Raw genomic sequence first — 17,618 nt, 5'->3', positions numbered from 1 at the left:
TTTCAGTGTTGTTTTCCTCGTGATGCTAATTTGGGTTCTGAGTTTTTGGCAGTATTGGTTTAGAAGTGGTGCCGTGTTCTCAATGTATCAGAAAGCACATGTTGGCCTGTTTGCCACATTGCTTGTGATTTTAACTTTTATTATGTGAGTTAGATGGTGTCTGTCACATTTCTCCACTTCTTAATTATTTTATACTTATTGGCAAGTAATACATCTTTTCTGGGAGATACTTTGAGATATAAATATCCTGTTCTTTGTCTTATTTTTAGTCATTTGTTTTATTTAGTATTGACAATTGTTGCCAAATGGTGATTTTTCTAATTCCACTTGGATGCTCAAATTGCCCCAGATTTGGCCAGATTGGGAGCACTTTCAAAATGAATTCTGATAAGTCCCTATCATTTTTTTATGCACTTTTCTTACATTTTGAAAAAGGGCAATTTTTCTGTATTTCTCAGGTGATGCTTTAATTGGATGCTCTTAAATTCACCGCAGGTATCAACTCAATTGTGGCCATAGCATCGTACACTGGATATAATCAAGAGGACTCTGTCATCATGAATCGTTCTGCTGTAGACCGAGGCTTTTTCAGGTCAGCTTTTTATAAAATTTGTTAAAACACAGATACAGTGGAAATATTAGTTTTTTAATCAAAATAAGTCCTTTACAAATAGATTGAACTATGCCTATTCTAGAAAGCAGAAGGCTTGGTTGATGGTCAGCTGAAGATAATACTTATCTATCACAGGATTTTCAGATGCTGCTATTTTGAGTCTTCTTAAATGCAAAGTGTATTTGCTTTTAAGAAGAATCAAAATAGCAACATAAAGAAGAAATAAAAATATACCTATCTTAGAACCTATAAATAACTACTGTTAGGCAGCTCCTAGGGCTCAGTGAGTGGAGTGCTGGCCCCATGTACCGAGGGTGGCGGGTTCAGGCCCAGCCCTGGCCAAACTGCAACAACAAGAGAATGGCCGGGTGTGTGGTGGGTGCCTGTGGTCCCAGCTTCTCAGGAGGCTGAGGTAAGAGAATTGCCTGGACCCAGGAGCTGGAGGTTGCTGTGAGCTGTGATGCCATGACACTCTACCAAGGGCGATGAGGTGAGACTCTGTCTCTAAAAAAAAAAAATACATACATATATATATATATATATAAAATGAAAAAAAAACTACTGTTAAAATCATGGGTTTTCTTTCTACCCTTTTTTTCTATTATGCTTCAATTTGATTGTTTGTTTTTTTTTTTTTGTAGAGACAGAGTCTCACTTTATGGCCCTCAGTAGAGTGCCGTGGCCTCACACAGCTCACAGCAACCTCCAACTCCTGGGCTTAAGCGATTCTCTTGCCTCAGCCTCCTGAGTAGCTGGGACTACAGTTACCCGCCACAACGCCCGGCTATTTTTTGGTTGCAGTTTGCCTGGGGCTGGGTTTGAACCCGCCACCCTCGGTATACAGGGCCGGTGCCTTACCGACTGAGCCACAGGCGCCGCCCAATTTGATTGTTTTATTGACAGATTAATCTCATCCATGGCATATGAAGATTATTTATAGAAAAACTAGGAATTTAGAGGAGGGGATGGATTTTTGTTTTTCTACGTAGTTTCAAAGGATTGCACTAGGACCAGAGGGTGGACACTATAGCTTAATGTAAAAACTTCACAACTGGAGATACTCCAGTTACATAAATCCAGAATAGCCTTTATCTCAGGGTTATATGGAGGGGATTCTTCTTGTATTAGGTAGGAGGCTGGACTCGGTGACCTTGGGTTCTTCTTTTCTCACATGCAATTCCAGGTGGTTAAGGCTGTGAGTCAAATACTACATGGATGGTCCATGTGATTACATTTGGGGTTTAGCTTTGATCCTTAATGTAGTTACTCGTGTGTCCCAGATTTATGGTTGGAATTGTCTCCCAAATACCAATTAAGATTATTGGCATATCCTAACCCTCTTTTGAAAAAGAAAATGAAAGTTACCTTAGAACTATGTGTTTTTAGGTCTGTTTTCTATCGCTCATACAAAGAACAGGAGTCTAAAAAAGGCTTTGATCAAGAAGAAGTTTTTGAGAAACCTACACGTGAAACGTGCCAGGGTGAGTGACACTGCTACTTAAATTTCATAATTCGGTTAACTCACTGTGGTTTGTCTAAGGAATTTTGCTAGATTGTGTCCCTTGGCCCCTCTCTCGTTTTTTTCCACAATGAACAAGTGTATTTTCATGTCATTCTTAGAGCTCACATTTAAGAAAGTGTGTGTATTTGCAGAAAGTCTTTGTACCTGGGAGTGGGCTTTCTGTAGACTCCCCTCCTCGGAGCCCCTGCATCAAAGAGGAAATTTAGGAAATAAGAGAGGTCTCATAATTTCATGGGCCACACCTCACAGTCCGTTCTCACTGTACTGTGCTCGTGTTGGTCCGTCAGACGCTGCTTCTGTATGGGAACTCTCCCTTTGCCCCCAAACTGTGGTGTGTTCATAATATTTTTTCAGCCCCAATATCTGTAACCATTTAAAAAATAAATAATGAGAGGATATTAGCGATTTGTTATTTCGTCTAGAAAACTCAACTTAACTTTCTAGTTGTTATTTATTTTCACAGACATTTTAAAACTACTTGTACAATGGGCTGGATGGAATGCCCAGGGAAACGGAGTATCTCTGCTCTAATTTTGGCTCCTAATAGCTTTGCATGAAGTGAAGTGTGCTTTGTTTCGTTACGTGTCTACTTGTTATCCCGTTTCCATTGGGTGGTTCTAGGTAGTAGTGAATTGATGTCTGGTGGAGTTAAGATTGCACAAAATGAAATTCACAATTTCTGTGGGAGGTTGTGTGCAGAGGGCATAAATACTCTCTCTGGTGTAGTATAGAGATTAGAAGACTTCAACACACTTATCCAAAGTCACTCGGCAACTGGCGCTGTGGCTCATGCCTATAATCCCAGCACTCTGGGAGGCCAAGGTGGGTGGATCGCTTGAGCTCAGGAGTTTGAGACCAGCCTGAGCAAGAGTTGGAGCCTGTTTCTACTAAAAATAGAAAAATTAGTCGGCCGTTGTGGTAGGTGCCTGTGGTCCCAGCTACTCGAGAGGCTGAGGCAAGAGGATTGCTAGGGCCCAAGAGTTTGAAGTTGGCTATGAGCTAAGACACCATGTCACTCTACCCAGGGCTACAGAGTTAGACTCTGTCTCAAAAAACAGTCACTCAGCAAATGTCTGTCATGGGAGACCCTATTTTTCCACTGCTCAGTCCAAGGTTATTTTTCTTCATAGACTTTTTTTAGACTGTGGTATTATAGAGTTCAGAATAGTTTATAATATTTAGAAAAAGGGCATTGAATTATTAGTTAACGTGATTCATGGTATTAGAGATTTCTGTAACTTCTAATTTGGACTTGATTCATGTACATGATTTTTAATCTTCGTTGGGGGATTATGTGACATTTTAAATGCTTTTCTATGTAGAATTTCAGAAAATGCTCTCTCTTCACAGGCATGAGGCATGCCATTTATGACAAGCTGGATGATGATGGTTTGATAGCTCCAGGGGTGCGTGTATCAGGAGATGATGTTATTATAGGCAAGACAGTCACCTTGCCTGAAAATGAAGATGAACTGGAGAGCACCAACAGGCGCTATACCAAGAGAGACTGTAGCACTTTCCTCAGAACCAGCGAGACGGGTATTGTGGATCAGGTCATGGTAACGCTCAACCAGGAAGGATATAAATTTTGTAAAATAAGGGTGAGTATAGCTTTGTCTCTATAGCTAGTTTTAGGAAGTAAACCACATCTGTTTAACTAATGTATTTGTGTATGAATTCAGGTACGCTCTGTTAGAATCCCACAGATTGGAGACAAATTTGCTAGTCGACATGGTCAGAAGGGTACTTGTGGTATTCAATACAGACAAGAGGTGGGTACCTCATCTCTGCCTCCCCAGCCCAAGGTCTTGTTGAACATTTCATTAAATCAAAATTAGCTTTAACTTAGAACCCAAAGATGGTAAAGGATTGACTTTTTAATCTAGTGTTGAGTAAGTATAGGAACATGCCCTGTTGAACATAATTTAGGACATAAAAAATTCAGTTGGTGGGGGGAGTGTCCATTCTTTTGTTACAGCTAAGAGTAAGATATTTAAGTATTGTTAAATCTCTTCAATATTTTCTTTACAGGATATGCCTTTCACCTGTGAAGGTATCACGCCTGATATCATCATAAATCCCCACGCCATCCCCTCTCGAATGACTATTGGTCACTTGATTGAATGTCTTCAAGGGAAGGTGAGAGATTTTCTTTAAAAATATAGATTCCCTCCCTGGCTATGAGGTTTAAAAAAGAAGGAAAGAAAAAGAAAAAAATAAATAAATATAGGTTCCAAATTGATGTTTCTTCCAAACCGATTGATGATTTCTGTCATATTTGAGCCAGAATGCTTTGTAAAAAGCTAGTGTGATACTTATTTTCCTGCTTTTGTAAGATTATCCAGTCTCTAGAGACATATATGGTTATCCCTTTCACTGTTTTCCTTCTATAGATGGAGTTGATTCATCGGTGGTGAGTTCACTGTGAATTTAGTAATTTTGCAGCTGTATTATCAGCTGTGCACGCATCTTTCAGTGGTTGTTTTCTATTTTTAAATTGTGATAAGGTAGAAGGGTGGTAGCTAGGGTTTAGGGCATTAAAATGTTATTTTTTTTAATCATCAGAAACATTTGGAATCTTTTTTTGTATCTGATCCCATGGATAAATTTCTATTTCTTTGTGCATGAAGTTTTCTTTTTTATGCAGATTAATTTGTTATAAATATTTTGTGTAAGGTGATAAAGTGAACTTTGACATACACCTTTCTATAACATAGATTTAAAGTTCAAAACCTTCTGCTTTATAGAACGGATTTTTTCTCAGATGTATTTTTATTGATAAATGACTTTTAAGGGGAGACAGAATGAATCAGCTTTTTTTTTTTTTTTTTGGCCGGGGCTGGGTTTGAACCCACCACCTCCGGCATATGGGACCGGCGCCCTACTCCTTAAGCCACAGGCGCCACCCTGAATCAGCATTTTTAAAGATCTTTTTTTTTTTTAAGGTATCTGCTAATAAGGGTGAAATTGGTGATGCCACTCCATTCAATGATGCTGTTAATGTGCAGAAGATTTCTAATCTTTTATCTGATTATGGCTACCATCTCAGAGGAAATGAGGTATATTTGCTCTTATAGTAGAAATTTGTGACGTGTTATTTCTTGTACATGTGTAGTTTTATTCCTAAAAAGATAAAACCTTTTGTTGAAGGGTAATAGCTACATCCGATATGTGTACATACCCTAAATGTATATAGCTTGATGAATTTCCCAAATGGAGCTCACTCGTGTGACTAGCACCAAGATCTGGAAATGAAAGTTACCAAGACCCTTTCATGCCTAGAAGCTCCTTCCATTCACTGCCTTCCCCCCGCCCCCACCCCAAGCTAACTACTCTCTTGACCGATAACATTATAGCTTAAACATTATAGCTTAGTTTTGTCTGTTTTATTTCATGTAAATAGAATTAGGTAGTATATGTATACATCTTCTTTGATGATGTTTAATTTTTAGGCCTGTGCTTCAAAATCTGTGTCTGTTTCAGGTCCTGTACAATGGGTTCACGGGTCGAAAAATCACTTCGCAGATTTTTATTGGCCCCACTTATTACCAGCGTTTGAAGCATATGGTGGATGACAAGATTCATTCTCGGGCTAGAGGACCTATTCAGATCCTGAACAGACAGCCCATGGAGGGGAGATCTCGGTGAGAGAGCAGGACCATTGTCATTGTTCTCATTTAGCCTTTGGTGTGGGAATCATCAGACACCTGCAGAGACAGACGTAGGGGGATGATGTGTCCCTGCGCCTGTCCCTCATCCATCAAGAAGCTGCTTTAAGTTGACTTTATTATTCATTTTTGAGTGTAGAGTTCTAGAAAGTTAAACAGTAGCATGATGAGCCTCTACTCTGTACTTCACTGTATGTTATGGGAATCACGTGCTGTACTTGAGACTCTAATGTTCCCGCTCCATCTGGGGACCTTCAGTGCACTTCAGGTAGTTGGTGGATTCTTCCCTCCCCACCAGGAGAGAGAGTGCAAGGTATAAACAATAGAGCCTAATTCTCCTGTACTAAAATCATTCTAAGCCTTTGTCATTAGTCAGGGTGGTGTTTACAAAAAAAAATAAGTGCAGAATAATCTGTTATTTTTCCCTTAACAGTGATGGTGGCCTGCGTTTTGGAGAAATGGAACGAGATTGTCAGATTGCCCATGGAGCAGCGCAGTTCCTAAGGGAAAGGTTGTTTGAGGCATCGGATCCCTACCAGGTTCATGTTTGCAATCTGTGTGGAATAATGGCGATTGCCAACACCAGGACCCACACCTACGAATGCAGGGGCTGCCGCAATAAAACCCAGGTGTGTGCGGACTTTATTCATGGGGGGTCAGGCCTGGGGGGTTGTTGAAAATGTAACGGTACCAGTCTAGTTATCCAGGCAGATTTTGTATGGTAGGACAGATAAGCACTTTCACAATTTTCATAGCATGCCTCTGTAAGGTTTTTAGTTTTAACTGAGGAAAAAGGTAATTTGATTTTTCTAAAAACTAGTTTTAAGTTTAGTGTGGTAATTTCTCTAAGCTGTTCATTTTTTGGAAATAAAGACTTGTACAAGGAATTTTAAACAAGTTTTTATTAAATGTTTTAATTGAGGGTGACTGTGTCTGGCAGAAAGGGTAAAACACCAAAGCTTGTTAGGGGAAAGAGCCACCGTAAGCCAAGGTAACAAGACCAGGGTTCCCAGCCCATGTATTTGTCATCTGCAATACTGTATCTTTTATCTTTTTCTGGGGTTACTTTGAAACAGTTCTAAATCACTATCTTTTTTCTTTTCAGATTTCTTTGGTGCGAATGCCTTACGCGTGCAAACTGTTGTTTCAAGAACTCATGTCTATGAGTATTGCCCCTCGAATGATGAGTGTTTAGCTGTTTAAAAATGAGAATCTTGTAAATAACTTTGTGTCTTGTTTCTGTGATGGCTTTTTCAAGAGTGACAAATAACATACGGCATTGCAATAAAAAGCATTTTATTTGTTTTATTTAATGACGTGCATGCTTTTCTTCGTAAATTGACAATAAATTTTTGTAGATAGTTTTCATGTAGTTTTTTTGTTGTTTTTTTTTTTGAGACAGAGTCTCACTCAGTTGCCCTTGATAGAGTGCTATGGCACAGCAACCTCAAACTCTTGGGCTCAAGTGATCCTCTTACCCCAGCCTCCCAAGTAGCTGGGACTACAGGTGCCCACCACAATGCCCGGCTGTTTTTAGAGATGGGGTCTTGTCCTTGCTCAGGCTGGTTTTGAACTCCTGAGCTCAAGCAATCCAACTCGCCTTGGCCTCCCAGAGTGCTAGGATTATAGGCATGAGCCACTGAGCCTGGCCTGTGTATTCATGTGTTTTTATTTTGCTTTTCTCTGTGTAAAACCAGTGAATAATAAAGTGTTAGTAGTTGGAGTAAAAGAAACTTATTAGGCAAGAACAGGGGCTGTAGTTGTCCAGGACTACTTTCAGCTATGCAGACTAATACATTCTGCATGTTTATAGCTCAGCATCTTCACCTGTTTAAAAAAAAAGAACAAGATAATCAATTAGAAACATATAGGGACATGGTTGACTTTCTAATTGTCAAGTAGATGAAGTAAATGAAGATGCTAAAATGATAAAGGACGATGAGTAATTGTACAGAAGGTATGCTAGAATGCTCTGTGGGATTTGAACTATACGTGTAGGATTTTACTGTGGAAGGCAGTTATGTTCTATTGGTCAGTGTGTAAAAAGTAGACCTTATTCTAGAACTGTAAGAGCATACTTCACAAGTGACCAAGTCGAGATCCAGAGATGCTTCAGGAACTTCCCCTTGTGGCCCAGCTCTCATTCAGAATTTATTTTGTGACAGAGTCTCAGTCTGTCAATGGGTAGAGAGCTGTGGCATCTTCATAGCTCACAGCAACCTCAAAACTCTTAGGCTTAAGCGATCCTCCTGCCTCAGCCTCCTTAGGGGTTGGAACTACACGTGCCCACCACGATAAGACATCTAGCTAGGTTTTTTTCTATTTTTAGTAGAGATGGGGTCTCGCTCTTGCTCAGGCTGGTCTGGAACTCCTGAACTGAAGCATCTACCTGCCTCGGCCTTCTCATTCAGAATTCAAAGTGTAAGAATAGTCAGTGGCAGAGATGAGGCTCAAACACGACTTGCCTCTTGGCTACTGCTCTGTTTTCACAGAGCATGTCATTCCGCATCTTTGGCTGAAGAGAATCTGACCAAACACGTATCTCCTTTCATACCACCGCTGAGTGATCTGCACAGTGGAGAGGCTTGACAAATGCTGACAGTAAATTTTGTTCTTGTTTTTGGCGTAAGGATAAGCCAATTCAGACATGAGTCTAATGGAACTGTATAAAGGTGAAGTGACCGGTCGGGTCACGTCAGAACGGATTCTGCAGAGGAAGCCTTGTGGCAGTTAAGCGGAGGCAGAACAGAATTGAGTGTCTGCCGACAGACTTTCCTTTCTGGCTTTTTCTTTTAAAAGCTCAAGGTGAGGGAACAGAATTGCCCATAATCATTTCCTTTTAAATGAGAATTTAAAAGAAGAGTCACAACACAAAGGAAAAACGCCATGTAGACAGAAATATATGGGATCCGTAAGGCATTTCAGCCAAGTTTGGACTCGTATGTGTAAGAGAGGGAGAAGCGTCTAAGTCGTCCAACTGACCACCAGCCAGCCAGCCAGAGACTCTTTAGGACTTGGGCTCTGCCCTTCAATGGCACTTAACTGCCCTTATGGGCTCCAAGCCACAGAATTTCGTTAGTAGCTATGTGTGATACCTTCATTCTTGGTTCTGTTCTCTGTGCGGCAAAAGCACGTGTCATTTTTTTTTTTTTTTTTTTGAGACAGAGCCTCAAGCTGTTGCCCTGGGTAAAGTGCTGTGGCATCATCGCTCACAGCAACCTCAGCCTCCTGGGGCTCAAGCGATTCTCTTGCCTCCACCTCCCAAGTAGCTGGGACTACAGGTACCCACCACAACGCCCAGCGTTTTTTGGTTGCAACCGTCATAGTTGTTTGGTGGGCCCAGGCTGGATTCGAACCCACCAGCTCAGGTGTATGTGGCTGGTGCCTTAGCCACTTGAGCCACAGGTGCCGAGCCAGCATTTGTCATTTTTAAGTGGCTGTGAGATTTATCACATACCTTTTTTCTCTGGTATTTCATGTAGAGCATCAACCACCGTAATTCTTGCGGACGCTGAAGCCTGCCCTTGGGAATTGGACGCGTGGCACTCGTATTCTCCCGCATCTTCCTTACTTAGAGGAGAGACCTGTGATAGAAAAAGGACCGTTAGTCCCTCTGTGCTGCTGGTCTCTTTTCAGTTAGGTCATTATTCCGTAAGTGTCCTACGATGACCAGGGGATTTGTGGCTAAGGAGCTGCCAGGAGCCCTGCACGTCCTGCGCTGAGAGGTGTCGCCCTAGGAAGCGTCGTGGGCAGCTCCTGGGCACCTGCCTCGGTTACCAACTGGAGAGGTGTGCACAAGTGCGGGGGAAACCGATAGAGCGTGTGATCTAAGTACTGTCCACGAGTCTCAGAGGTCAATACAATAAAGTTATCATTAATGAATAATTGAGTAAAATGATGCTCGGGTCATTTAGTTTTCTGTGAAGATTTTACATTGAACACTTCAGGAAAAATAATTAGCTGCTATTAATTCATTGATTGCTTTCAAAACATCCCTGTAAACCTCAACTCTTCCTTTGGTTCCCTCTGAAAGAGGAGCTGCAGCCCCAGGGTGGGGCTGTCCCAGAGAGATGTGAACGGGCAGGTGGCTCCAGGTGGGCAGGGCTTGGGCACCTCTTGCCAGGTCTGTGTGTGTGTGTCTGATGCTAAAAATGAACTCCTTGCCAGCTCTTGGTACTCACCAGCACCCATCCAGTTACTTCGTGTTTTTCTGGGCCACCCCGGGTCTGAATGGCCAGGTTGTCCCGGTCACCAGGCAAGAGTTCTGTCCTTTGAACTCCATAGTGACCCCTTCTTACCTGCAAAAACAAAAGTGAAGAGTCTCAGTTCTGCACACTGAAAAGTCATCCCCATTTCTAGGATTGTACAAGGGTGTACATCCGACCGTGCAGGTAGGTTAACCCCAGCCATTGACTTGCCTTTTCCCCTCCCCTTGTGCTATAAAACACAAGCCCTCTTTCGTTTCTTCCTGCCAGTTTCCTGCTAAGCTAACATGTTTTAAGCCAATGTATTTTTCTGCATGCTTGGCGAATACCCATGGTCATGTTCTTGCCAACGGCCTACACTGTCTACTCATGGCCGTGAAAATTCTCAGGCCAGAGCTGCCGTGCCATGTTTGATGCTCGGGACCTTAGGGCTCTTCCTGCAACAACAGCCTCATCAATGGAAAACAGTAGGCTGAGACCGAAGCCAAGACCAACCCTTTGTTCTGATGACTGACTGCAGACCTGAGGGCAACAAGGCCTGTCCCACACACGTTGCTGTCAGCGTTCTTGTACGACAACGCTTGCTGACTGTCTGTGCATGTCACTTTGAGATTCTCAAGGATGAATTAAGAACAAACTGTTCCTTTGGTTCAAGGCTAATAAGGAATACTCATTTTAAAAGGCAAACCATGTTCATTACATGAGCTTTGGGAAATACACGGAAGGTTGCAATTTACTTGTAGCCTCTCTGTACATACATATTTAGCAGCTGAGTTACAGAGTACAAATATTTTAAGCCTGTGACGGTGACAAGTGTCATAGAAAAATCAAAGGATATAAGAAGCAATGTCTGTTCGTTCCATCCCAGGCTGACTTTCACTGTTAACTGATACTACCTTTGTTAAATTAGAAAAATTTACAATCTCAAATAGGTAATTTCCTTTTCATTTTTTTTTCCTTCAAAAAAGGAAATCTTAAGATTAGATTTTTTTTTTTTTTTTTTTTTTTTTTGCAGGTTTTGGCCGGGGCTGGGTTTGAACCTGCCACCTCTGGTATATGGGGCTGGCGCCCTACTCCTTTGAGCCACGGGTGCCGCCCAAGATTAGATTTTTTTATAACACTATCAATACTGCTTTTCCTTTATAGGATCCCAGTCCCACCACCTGTTACGAAGCTGGTGTCTCAGCCTCAGACCTCCCCTTTATTTTCTCTGCTTTATGATGCCAGGGTGGGATTCTCCAAAGCATGTGTGGTGCAGGCCAGTTCCTGCTCTATAAGAAATATCTATTGACAGCATGACCAAATTGGGAGTGCCTGCTTTTTTTTTTTTTTTTTTTCAGTTTTTTGCCGGGGCTGGGTTTGAACCCACCACCTCCGGCATATGGGGCCGGCGCCCTACCCCTTTGAGCCACAGGGGGATTTCCCCACATTGCCACTATTGGTGAAAGAAACCAAACGGGTAACTTAGTGTCTTTCTCATATGAATGCTATAAAGACAAACACTTGTATCTTTTTCCTTCACTTTCCCAAGTAGCAGGCATAAATGATTTATGCTAATGCAGCTTTTGAAATAAACCAGAAGAGTTAGCCCCAGAGCCTCCGGGGTTTCGGAGAGCAGGCCTGTCCCATTCTGCTGTTGCCAAGAGTCCTTGAGCAAAGGCGTGCTGTCACCTTTGAACCTCAGTTTCTCTGTTTAACAAGTGAGGAGTCTAATATTCCTTTCCATCCCAAAAAGGAGTTCTATGCTTAAGTTGGATTTGAAACCATGTCTGATCTTAAATATAAACCTTCATTCTTAATAGTCTGGTAACAGGGAGAACGGTAAGAAACAAAGAAATGGCTTGTTTAATTATTTAGGCCAGTCATTTTCCAAGTGTTTTGACATGGCCCAAACTCAGAAATACATTTTACATTGTAATATGGGATATATAAAAATTTTATGAAGGTGGGGCCTGTGGCTCAGTGAGTAGGGCGCTGGCCCCATATATTGAGGGTGGTGGGGTTGAACCTGGCCCTGGCCAAACTAACAAAAAAACAGCCAGGAATTGTGGCAGGCACCTGTAGTCCTAGCTGCTCGGGAGGTTAAGGCAAGAGAATTGCCTAAGTCCAAGAGCTGGAGGTTGCTGTGAGCTGTAACGCCAAGGCACTCTACCGAGGGTGACAAAGTGAGACTCTGTCTCTAAAAATAAATAAACAAATAAATAAAAAATAAAAGTTTTATGAAACGATGCCTTAATAAGTGAAAAGCATGATGCCTTAACACATTTTCTGTTGTATTTTTTTAAAGATTATGCTGGGCCGGGCACAGTGGCTGACACCTGTAATCCTTGCACTCTGGGAGACTGAGGCAGGTGGATTGCTTGAGCTCAGGAGTTGGAGACTAGCCTGAGCAAGAGCAAGAAATACAGAAAAAACTAGCTGGGCATTGTGGCGGGTGCCTGTAGTCCCAGCTACTGGGAAGGCTGAGATAAGAGGATTGCTTGAGCCAGGAGTTTGAGGTTGCTGTGACTCTACCAAGTCATGGCACTCTACCAAGGACGACAAAGTGAGACTCTGTTTAAAAAAAAACAACACTAAACCAAACACACTGGTTGTAATTCCTGCATTAACTCCAGGACTCACCGGGGGTCCTGGTCTGCAGTTTAAGGAAGTTGGCTCATGAAGGCAGAGATTCAGCAGAGGATCACCATCGCGTTTTTGCTTGTTTCTGGCAAGACTGTACAAAATGATGTTTTCTGTTTTATTCCTTCCTCCTCACCCCTTTCCTTCAGCACCTAACCCCTTGACTAACATGGTATTGGTGAATTGTCATGGGTTTTTTTCTTTTTTTTGTAGAGACAGAGTCTTACTCTGTGGCCCTCGGTGGAGTGCCGTGGCCTCACACAGCTCACAGCAACCTCCAACTCCTGGGCTTAAGCGATTCTCTTGCCTCAGCCTCCCGAGTAGCTGGGACTACAGGCGCCTGCCACAACGCCCGGCTATTTTTTGGTTGCAGTTTGGCCGGGGCCGGGTTTGAACCCGCCACCCTCGGTATATGGGGCCGGCGCCTTACCGACTGAGCCACAGGCGCCGCCCAAAGGAAAAGATTCTTGAGGAAGATTTATTCCCCTGGTGTGTGAATACTTTAGGTGGGGTGGGGTAGAGCAAGGACTTGATAAATTATTCTCTGCTAAGATTTGACAATAAGGCCATTTGGCCCAAGACACCTGTGTAAGGCTCTCTAGAGAACGGCAGGGAAATGCAACCAGTCTCGTGGGTATTCCTTGGAAAGACTGTTCCCGTGCCTCTCTGTCCCCTGAGCAAACCAGTAACTCCAAATAAGCAGAGGAACACAGCAGTTCTTGCAGGAAAGGTGAGAGGAAATATCCGTAGTTGCTTTTCAGTTGCTAATTGCTCTCCCTCTGCCTTCTTTTTTTTGAAGACAGGTCTCACTGTGTTGCCCAGGCTGGAATGTAGTGGCAAGATCACAGCTCACTGCAGCCTCGAACTCTCAGGCTCAAGTGATCTACATGCCTCAGCCTCCCAAGTTGGGACCACAGGCGCATGCCACCACGAGCCTGGCTAATTTTGTTATTTTTTTTTTAAGAGACAACATCTTGCTGTGTTGCCCAGGTGGTCTTCATCTCAGCCTCCCAAATGCAGGGATTATAGATGTGAGCCACCATGGCTGGTTGTTGTCCTTTTAAAAACATAATTTATTAATTTATTTCTTTTTTTGTTGTTCTGTGAGATAGAGTCTCACTTTGTTGTTCTTGGTAGAGTGCCGTAGCATCATAGCTCACAGCAACCTCAAACTCTTGGGCTCAAGGGATTCTTTTGCCTCCAACTCCTGAGTAGCTGTGGCTACAGGTGCCCGTCAAAACACCCAGCTATTTTTTTAGAGATGGGGTCTTGCTCTTGCTCAGGCTGGTCCTAGAACTCATGAGCTCAGGCAATCCACCCACCTTCACCTTCCACAGGGCTAGGATTACAGGCATGAGCCACCACACCCGGCCTATAATTTATTAATTTCATTGCTCATTTTAATGGGAGTGTCAGCTGTAAAAGACAGTATAGCTGGTAGTGTTGGCTCTGCCCATGTCCACCTCCAGGCATTTTCTGATGTCTATACCCCAGACTTTCCTCAAACCAGGTGGCTTCACTGGAGTGCCAGTCTCAGGGGCTGCATCCCTTTGGCCACATGGGGGAGCCAGAGGGCAGCAGGTGACCTGACCAGGTGGGAGCCTTCAGTGGGTTTTTCAGCAGGGAGAGGGGGAGCCCTTTCTGTTCTCTGGGTCTGTAAGCTGTGATAACTATGTGAGCTTAGAGCTGCCAGGGATGATACTGAGCAGTTCAGAGGAAGCTTTCTGAAGTAGAAGAAAATAAGAGAATATATTAAGAACAAAGAATCAGGCTCGGTGCTTGTAGCACAATGGTTATGGAGCCGGCCACATACACCGAGGCTGAGGCTGGTGGGTTCGAGTGGCTCAGGCCAGCTAAACAACAATGATAATTGCAGTAAAAAAATAGCCAAGTGTTGCGGCAGGCGCCTGTAGTCTCAGCTACTCGGGAGGCTGAGGCAACAGAATCACCTAAGTCCTAGAGGTAGAGGTTGCTGTGAGCTGTGATGTCACAGCATTCTACCAAGGGTGACATAGTGAGACTGTCTCAAAAAAAAAAAAAAAAAAGGCAAAGAATCAAAGGTTACAGTCATGATGACATTTAGGCACCTGGATCCAGCTGCCCTTGAAGCTGGAATCTCAGCCCCCCCAACCCCCTTTATTATTTTTAAAAAATTTTTGCCTGGGCTAGTTTTTTTTTTTTTGAGACACAATTTCACTTTGTTGTCCTCAGTAGAGTGCCGTGGCATCATAGCTCACAGCAACCTCAAACTGTTGGGCTTAAGTGATTCTCTTGCCTCAGCCTCCCAAGTAGCTGGGACTATAGGCGCCTGCCACAACGCCTGGCTATTTTTTTTGTCGCAGTTTGGGGCTGAGAAGATGTCCTTCAGGTGGAAGATAATTATAGCAGATAATGCCACATGAAGGGGAAAATGTCAAAGACTGGTAGCTAGTATCTACTGAGTGTTAACTATGTATCTGGCAACAGGCCTGGTGATTTTACTTGCATTACTTTATTTATTCTTTAAAATAATTACATGCTATTTTTGTCATGCAGGAGGGAACTGAGGATTAGAGCAGTGGTTCTTAATCCGGGGTGATTCCTAATGTGCCCCCAATTCCACTCCAGGGACATTTGGCAATGTCTGAAGATGCTTTTAATTGTCCCAACGGCACCACAGGGGTAATGTGGGGCTGCCACTGGTATCTGAGGGTGGGGCAGATACATCTTCCAAAACACAGGCCACCCCCACGACAAAGAATTACCAGCCCCAAATGTCAATAGTGTCGATGTTGAGACATCCCGGCTTTCAGAGAACCCAGCCAACCTGGCTAAGGAACTTGCACTCATTTTTTTCCTCCCCCATTTAGAAAGTCATTTCAAAGTGACTTATTAAAAGAATATCACGCTTTTCCGCTTGGGGCCAGCATTCAGCAGAAGTCAGAGAGGAGGACTGTTTTTTCTTCAATGTTTTTCCCCTGGCTCCTTTTTTAATGCTCTGTTCTGGAGTGACCTTCTGTGTCCCTAACTTAGGGCCCCACAGCCTTGGTACTGACAGGGCTAGATCTCACTTCACTCCTTCCACCCCACTCCCATCACTCTTAAGACTTAACTCATCCTATCTTCTAGCACTTAGGAAATCTGATAAAAATAATCCCTGCTCGCAGCAGAAGGCGACAGGGCTTTGCTTCCTTCACTGTGTTAGCCAGGCCTCCTGTCTCCTCCCTATGGAACTGTCATAGGCCTCTCAATAGACAGCTATGGGTTCAGCCTCGAGTGAGGAGACTGAGGCCCTGGTAAACAGTTGGGGGAAAACGAGTATTTTAGGGCAAAAAGAGAGGAACTCACACTCTTAACCACTATGCTGTATTGTCCCTACTGAGGGCATACAGCCCTGCTCACACACGCGTGCACACACATACACAGACACGCGTGCACACACATACACAGACACGCGTGCACGCACCCTCAGAGGATGGGCTGGGTGATCGGCATTATTGCTCTTCTGCTTCTCAGGTTCCCGGCTAGGGCGCTGCCAACAAAAGCAGGGACCGGCGGCTAAGGTGCCAGCCACATACACTGGGTTGGTGGGTTCGAACCCAGCCTGGGCCTGCCAAACAATAATGACAACTACATACGGTGCATCTTACAAGGGTACATGTGAAACTTAGTAAATGTAGAATATAAATGTCTTAACACAATAACTAAGAAAATGCCAGGAAGGCTGTGTTAACAAGTGTGATGAAAAAAGTGTATACCTATCTACATACTAAAATTTATACTTTCTGCTAGCCCTGTTCTTGGGAATCTCATTTAAAAAATTCTCAATATGGGTGGCGCCTGTGGCTCAGTTGGTAAGGCGCAGGCCCCATATACCGAGGATGGTGGGTTCAAACCCGGCCCCGGCCGAACTGCGACAAAAAAATAGCCGGGCGTTGTGGTGGGCACCTGTAGTCCCAGCTGCTCGGGAGGCTGAGACAAGAGAATTGTTTAAGCCCAGGAGTTAGAGGTTGCTGTGAGCTGTGTGACGCCACGGCACTCTACCGAGGGCAATAAAGTGAGACTCTGTCTCTACGAAAAAAAAAAAAAAATTCTCAATATACGTATGTTAGTTGAAGAGTGTTAAACTTGGCCATTGTCCTGGATCTCCTATTATCTCTAATTATCATTATGGTCTATAAAACCAGTGTATGGTGCCCCATGATCGCATTAATGTACACCGCTATGATTTAATAAAATAAAAAAAACCCAGATGAAACAAAAATGACGCTAAAAAAAATAATAATGACAACTACAACAAAAAAATATCTGGGCATTTTGGCCAGTGCCTGTAGTCCCAGCTTGGGAGACTGAGGCAAGAGAATCACTTAAGCCCAAGAGTTTGAGGTTGCTGTGAGCTGGGATGCCACAGCACTCTACTGAGGACGACATAGTGAGACTGTCTCAAAAAAAAAAAAAAAGGGCAGGGACTGTTTGATGTTTGTTCAGTCCAGGGGAGGCAACTGCCACAGGCTTCCCCTTTCAGCTGCAGCAGGCGGTGGCCCAGGCTGAGAAGCTGTGCTACTGCAGTGCGACAGAAGCCGGTCGGCTCAGGATGTCTTCCTGAAATCTGTGCCACTGACCTTGTTCCAGATGAGGACAGGGGTTGGGATTCCGATGACCTCACAGCTCAAGTACACCTGGGCACCAGTGACATTCCAGATGTCCTTGGGGGGCGTCACTATGGAGGGACCTGCAAGAGAGGGCAGAGGGGCAAACCCGTCTTTTAAACAGCCCTTCACATCAGCCACATTAGTCAGCATCTTCGGAAGTAAATACTTGGTGATGTGTCTGAGGCCGTTGCATCTGGGAATTATCTGAAACAAATTTCAAAGACCAGACTGGTTTCCTCATGCTACCAGCATGATTTTTAAGCTCTACTTTGGGAACACATAATCTAAAAAAAACAAAAACAAGTAGGAAGAAAGATTTGTTGTTAAAATATTCTTCTTTCCCAGACCATGCTTAAA

General features: G+C 43.5%; 2 protein-coding genes and 1 long non-coding RNA gene across 4 annotated transcripts in view; 1 reads left to right on the top strand and 2 right to left on the bottom strand.

Annotated features, from left to right (window-relative positions):
* The window catches only part of POLR2B (RNA polymerase II subunit B), a 37,543-nt gene extending 30,377 nt beyond the window's left edge, over window positions 1–7,166 (top strand). For both annotated transcript variants that reach the window (XM_053607347.1, XM_053607348.1), the window contains 9 exons: window positions 496–592; window positions 2,000–2,094; window positions 3,486–3,736; window positions 3,818–3,907; window positions 4,167–4,274; window positions 5,081–5,194; window positions 5,619–5,779; window positions 6,237–6,432; window positions 6,909–7,166. In XM_053607347.1, the coding sequence (XP_053463322.1) occupies window positions 496–592; window positions 2,000–2,094; window positions 3,486–3,736; window positions 3,818–3,907; window positions 4,167–4,274; window positions 5,081–5,194; window positions 5,619–5,779; window positions 6,237–6,432; window positions 6,909–6,998 (1,202 nt within the window). In that variant the 3' untranslated portion in view covers window positions 6,999–7,166. The remainder of the gene's footprint in view (window positions 1–495; window positions 593–1,999; window positions 2,095–3,485; window positions 3,737–3,817; window positions 3,908–4,166; window positions 4,275–5,080; window positions 5,195–5,618; window positions 5,780–6,236; window positions 6,433–6,908) is intronic.
* Window positions 7,094–17,618, bottom strand: part of LOC128597184 (uncharacterized) — a 116,943-nt gene continuing 106,418 nt past the window's right edge. The window contains exon 2 of the long non-coding RNA XR_008383220.1: window positions 7,094–7,398. This is a non-coding gene — a long non-coding RNA (uncharacterized LOC128597184). The remainder of the gene's footprint in view (window positions 7,399–17,618) is intronic.
* Window positions 7,094–17,618, bottom strand: part of IGFBP7 (insulin like growth factor binding protein 7) — a 72,437-nt gene continuing 61,912 nt past the window's right edge. Inside the window, exons 2-5 of the mRNA XM_053607351.1 lie at window positions 17,232–17,341; window positions 9,985–10,101; window positions 9,261–9,387; window positions 7,094–7,630 (exon numbers count right to left, since the gene is read on the bottom strand). Coding sequence (XP_053463326.1) covers window positions 7,611–7,630; window positions 9,261–9,387; window positions 9,985–10,101; window positions 17,232–17,341 — 374 coding nt within the window. The 3' untranslated portion in view covers window positions 7,094–7,610. The remainder of the gene's footprint in view (window positions 7,631–9,260; window positions 9,388–9,984; window positions 10,102–17,231; window positions 17,342–17,618) is intronic.

The sequence above is a fragment of the Nycticebus coucang genome, chromosome 10, assembly GCF_027406575.1.
Source record: "Nycticebus coucang isolate mNycCou1 chromosome 10, mNycCou1.pri, whole genome shotgun sequence".
Lineage (NCBI taxonomy): Eukaryota > Metazoa > Chordata > Mammalia > Primates > Lorisidae > Nycticebus > Nycticebus coucang.
This window is presented reverse-complemented; position numbering and strand designations above follow the sequence as displayed.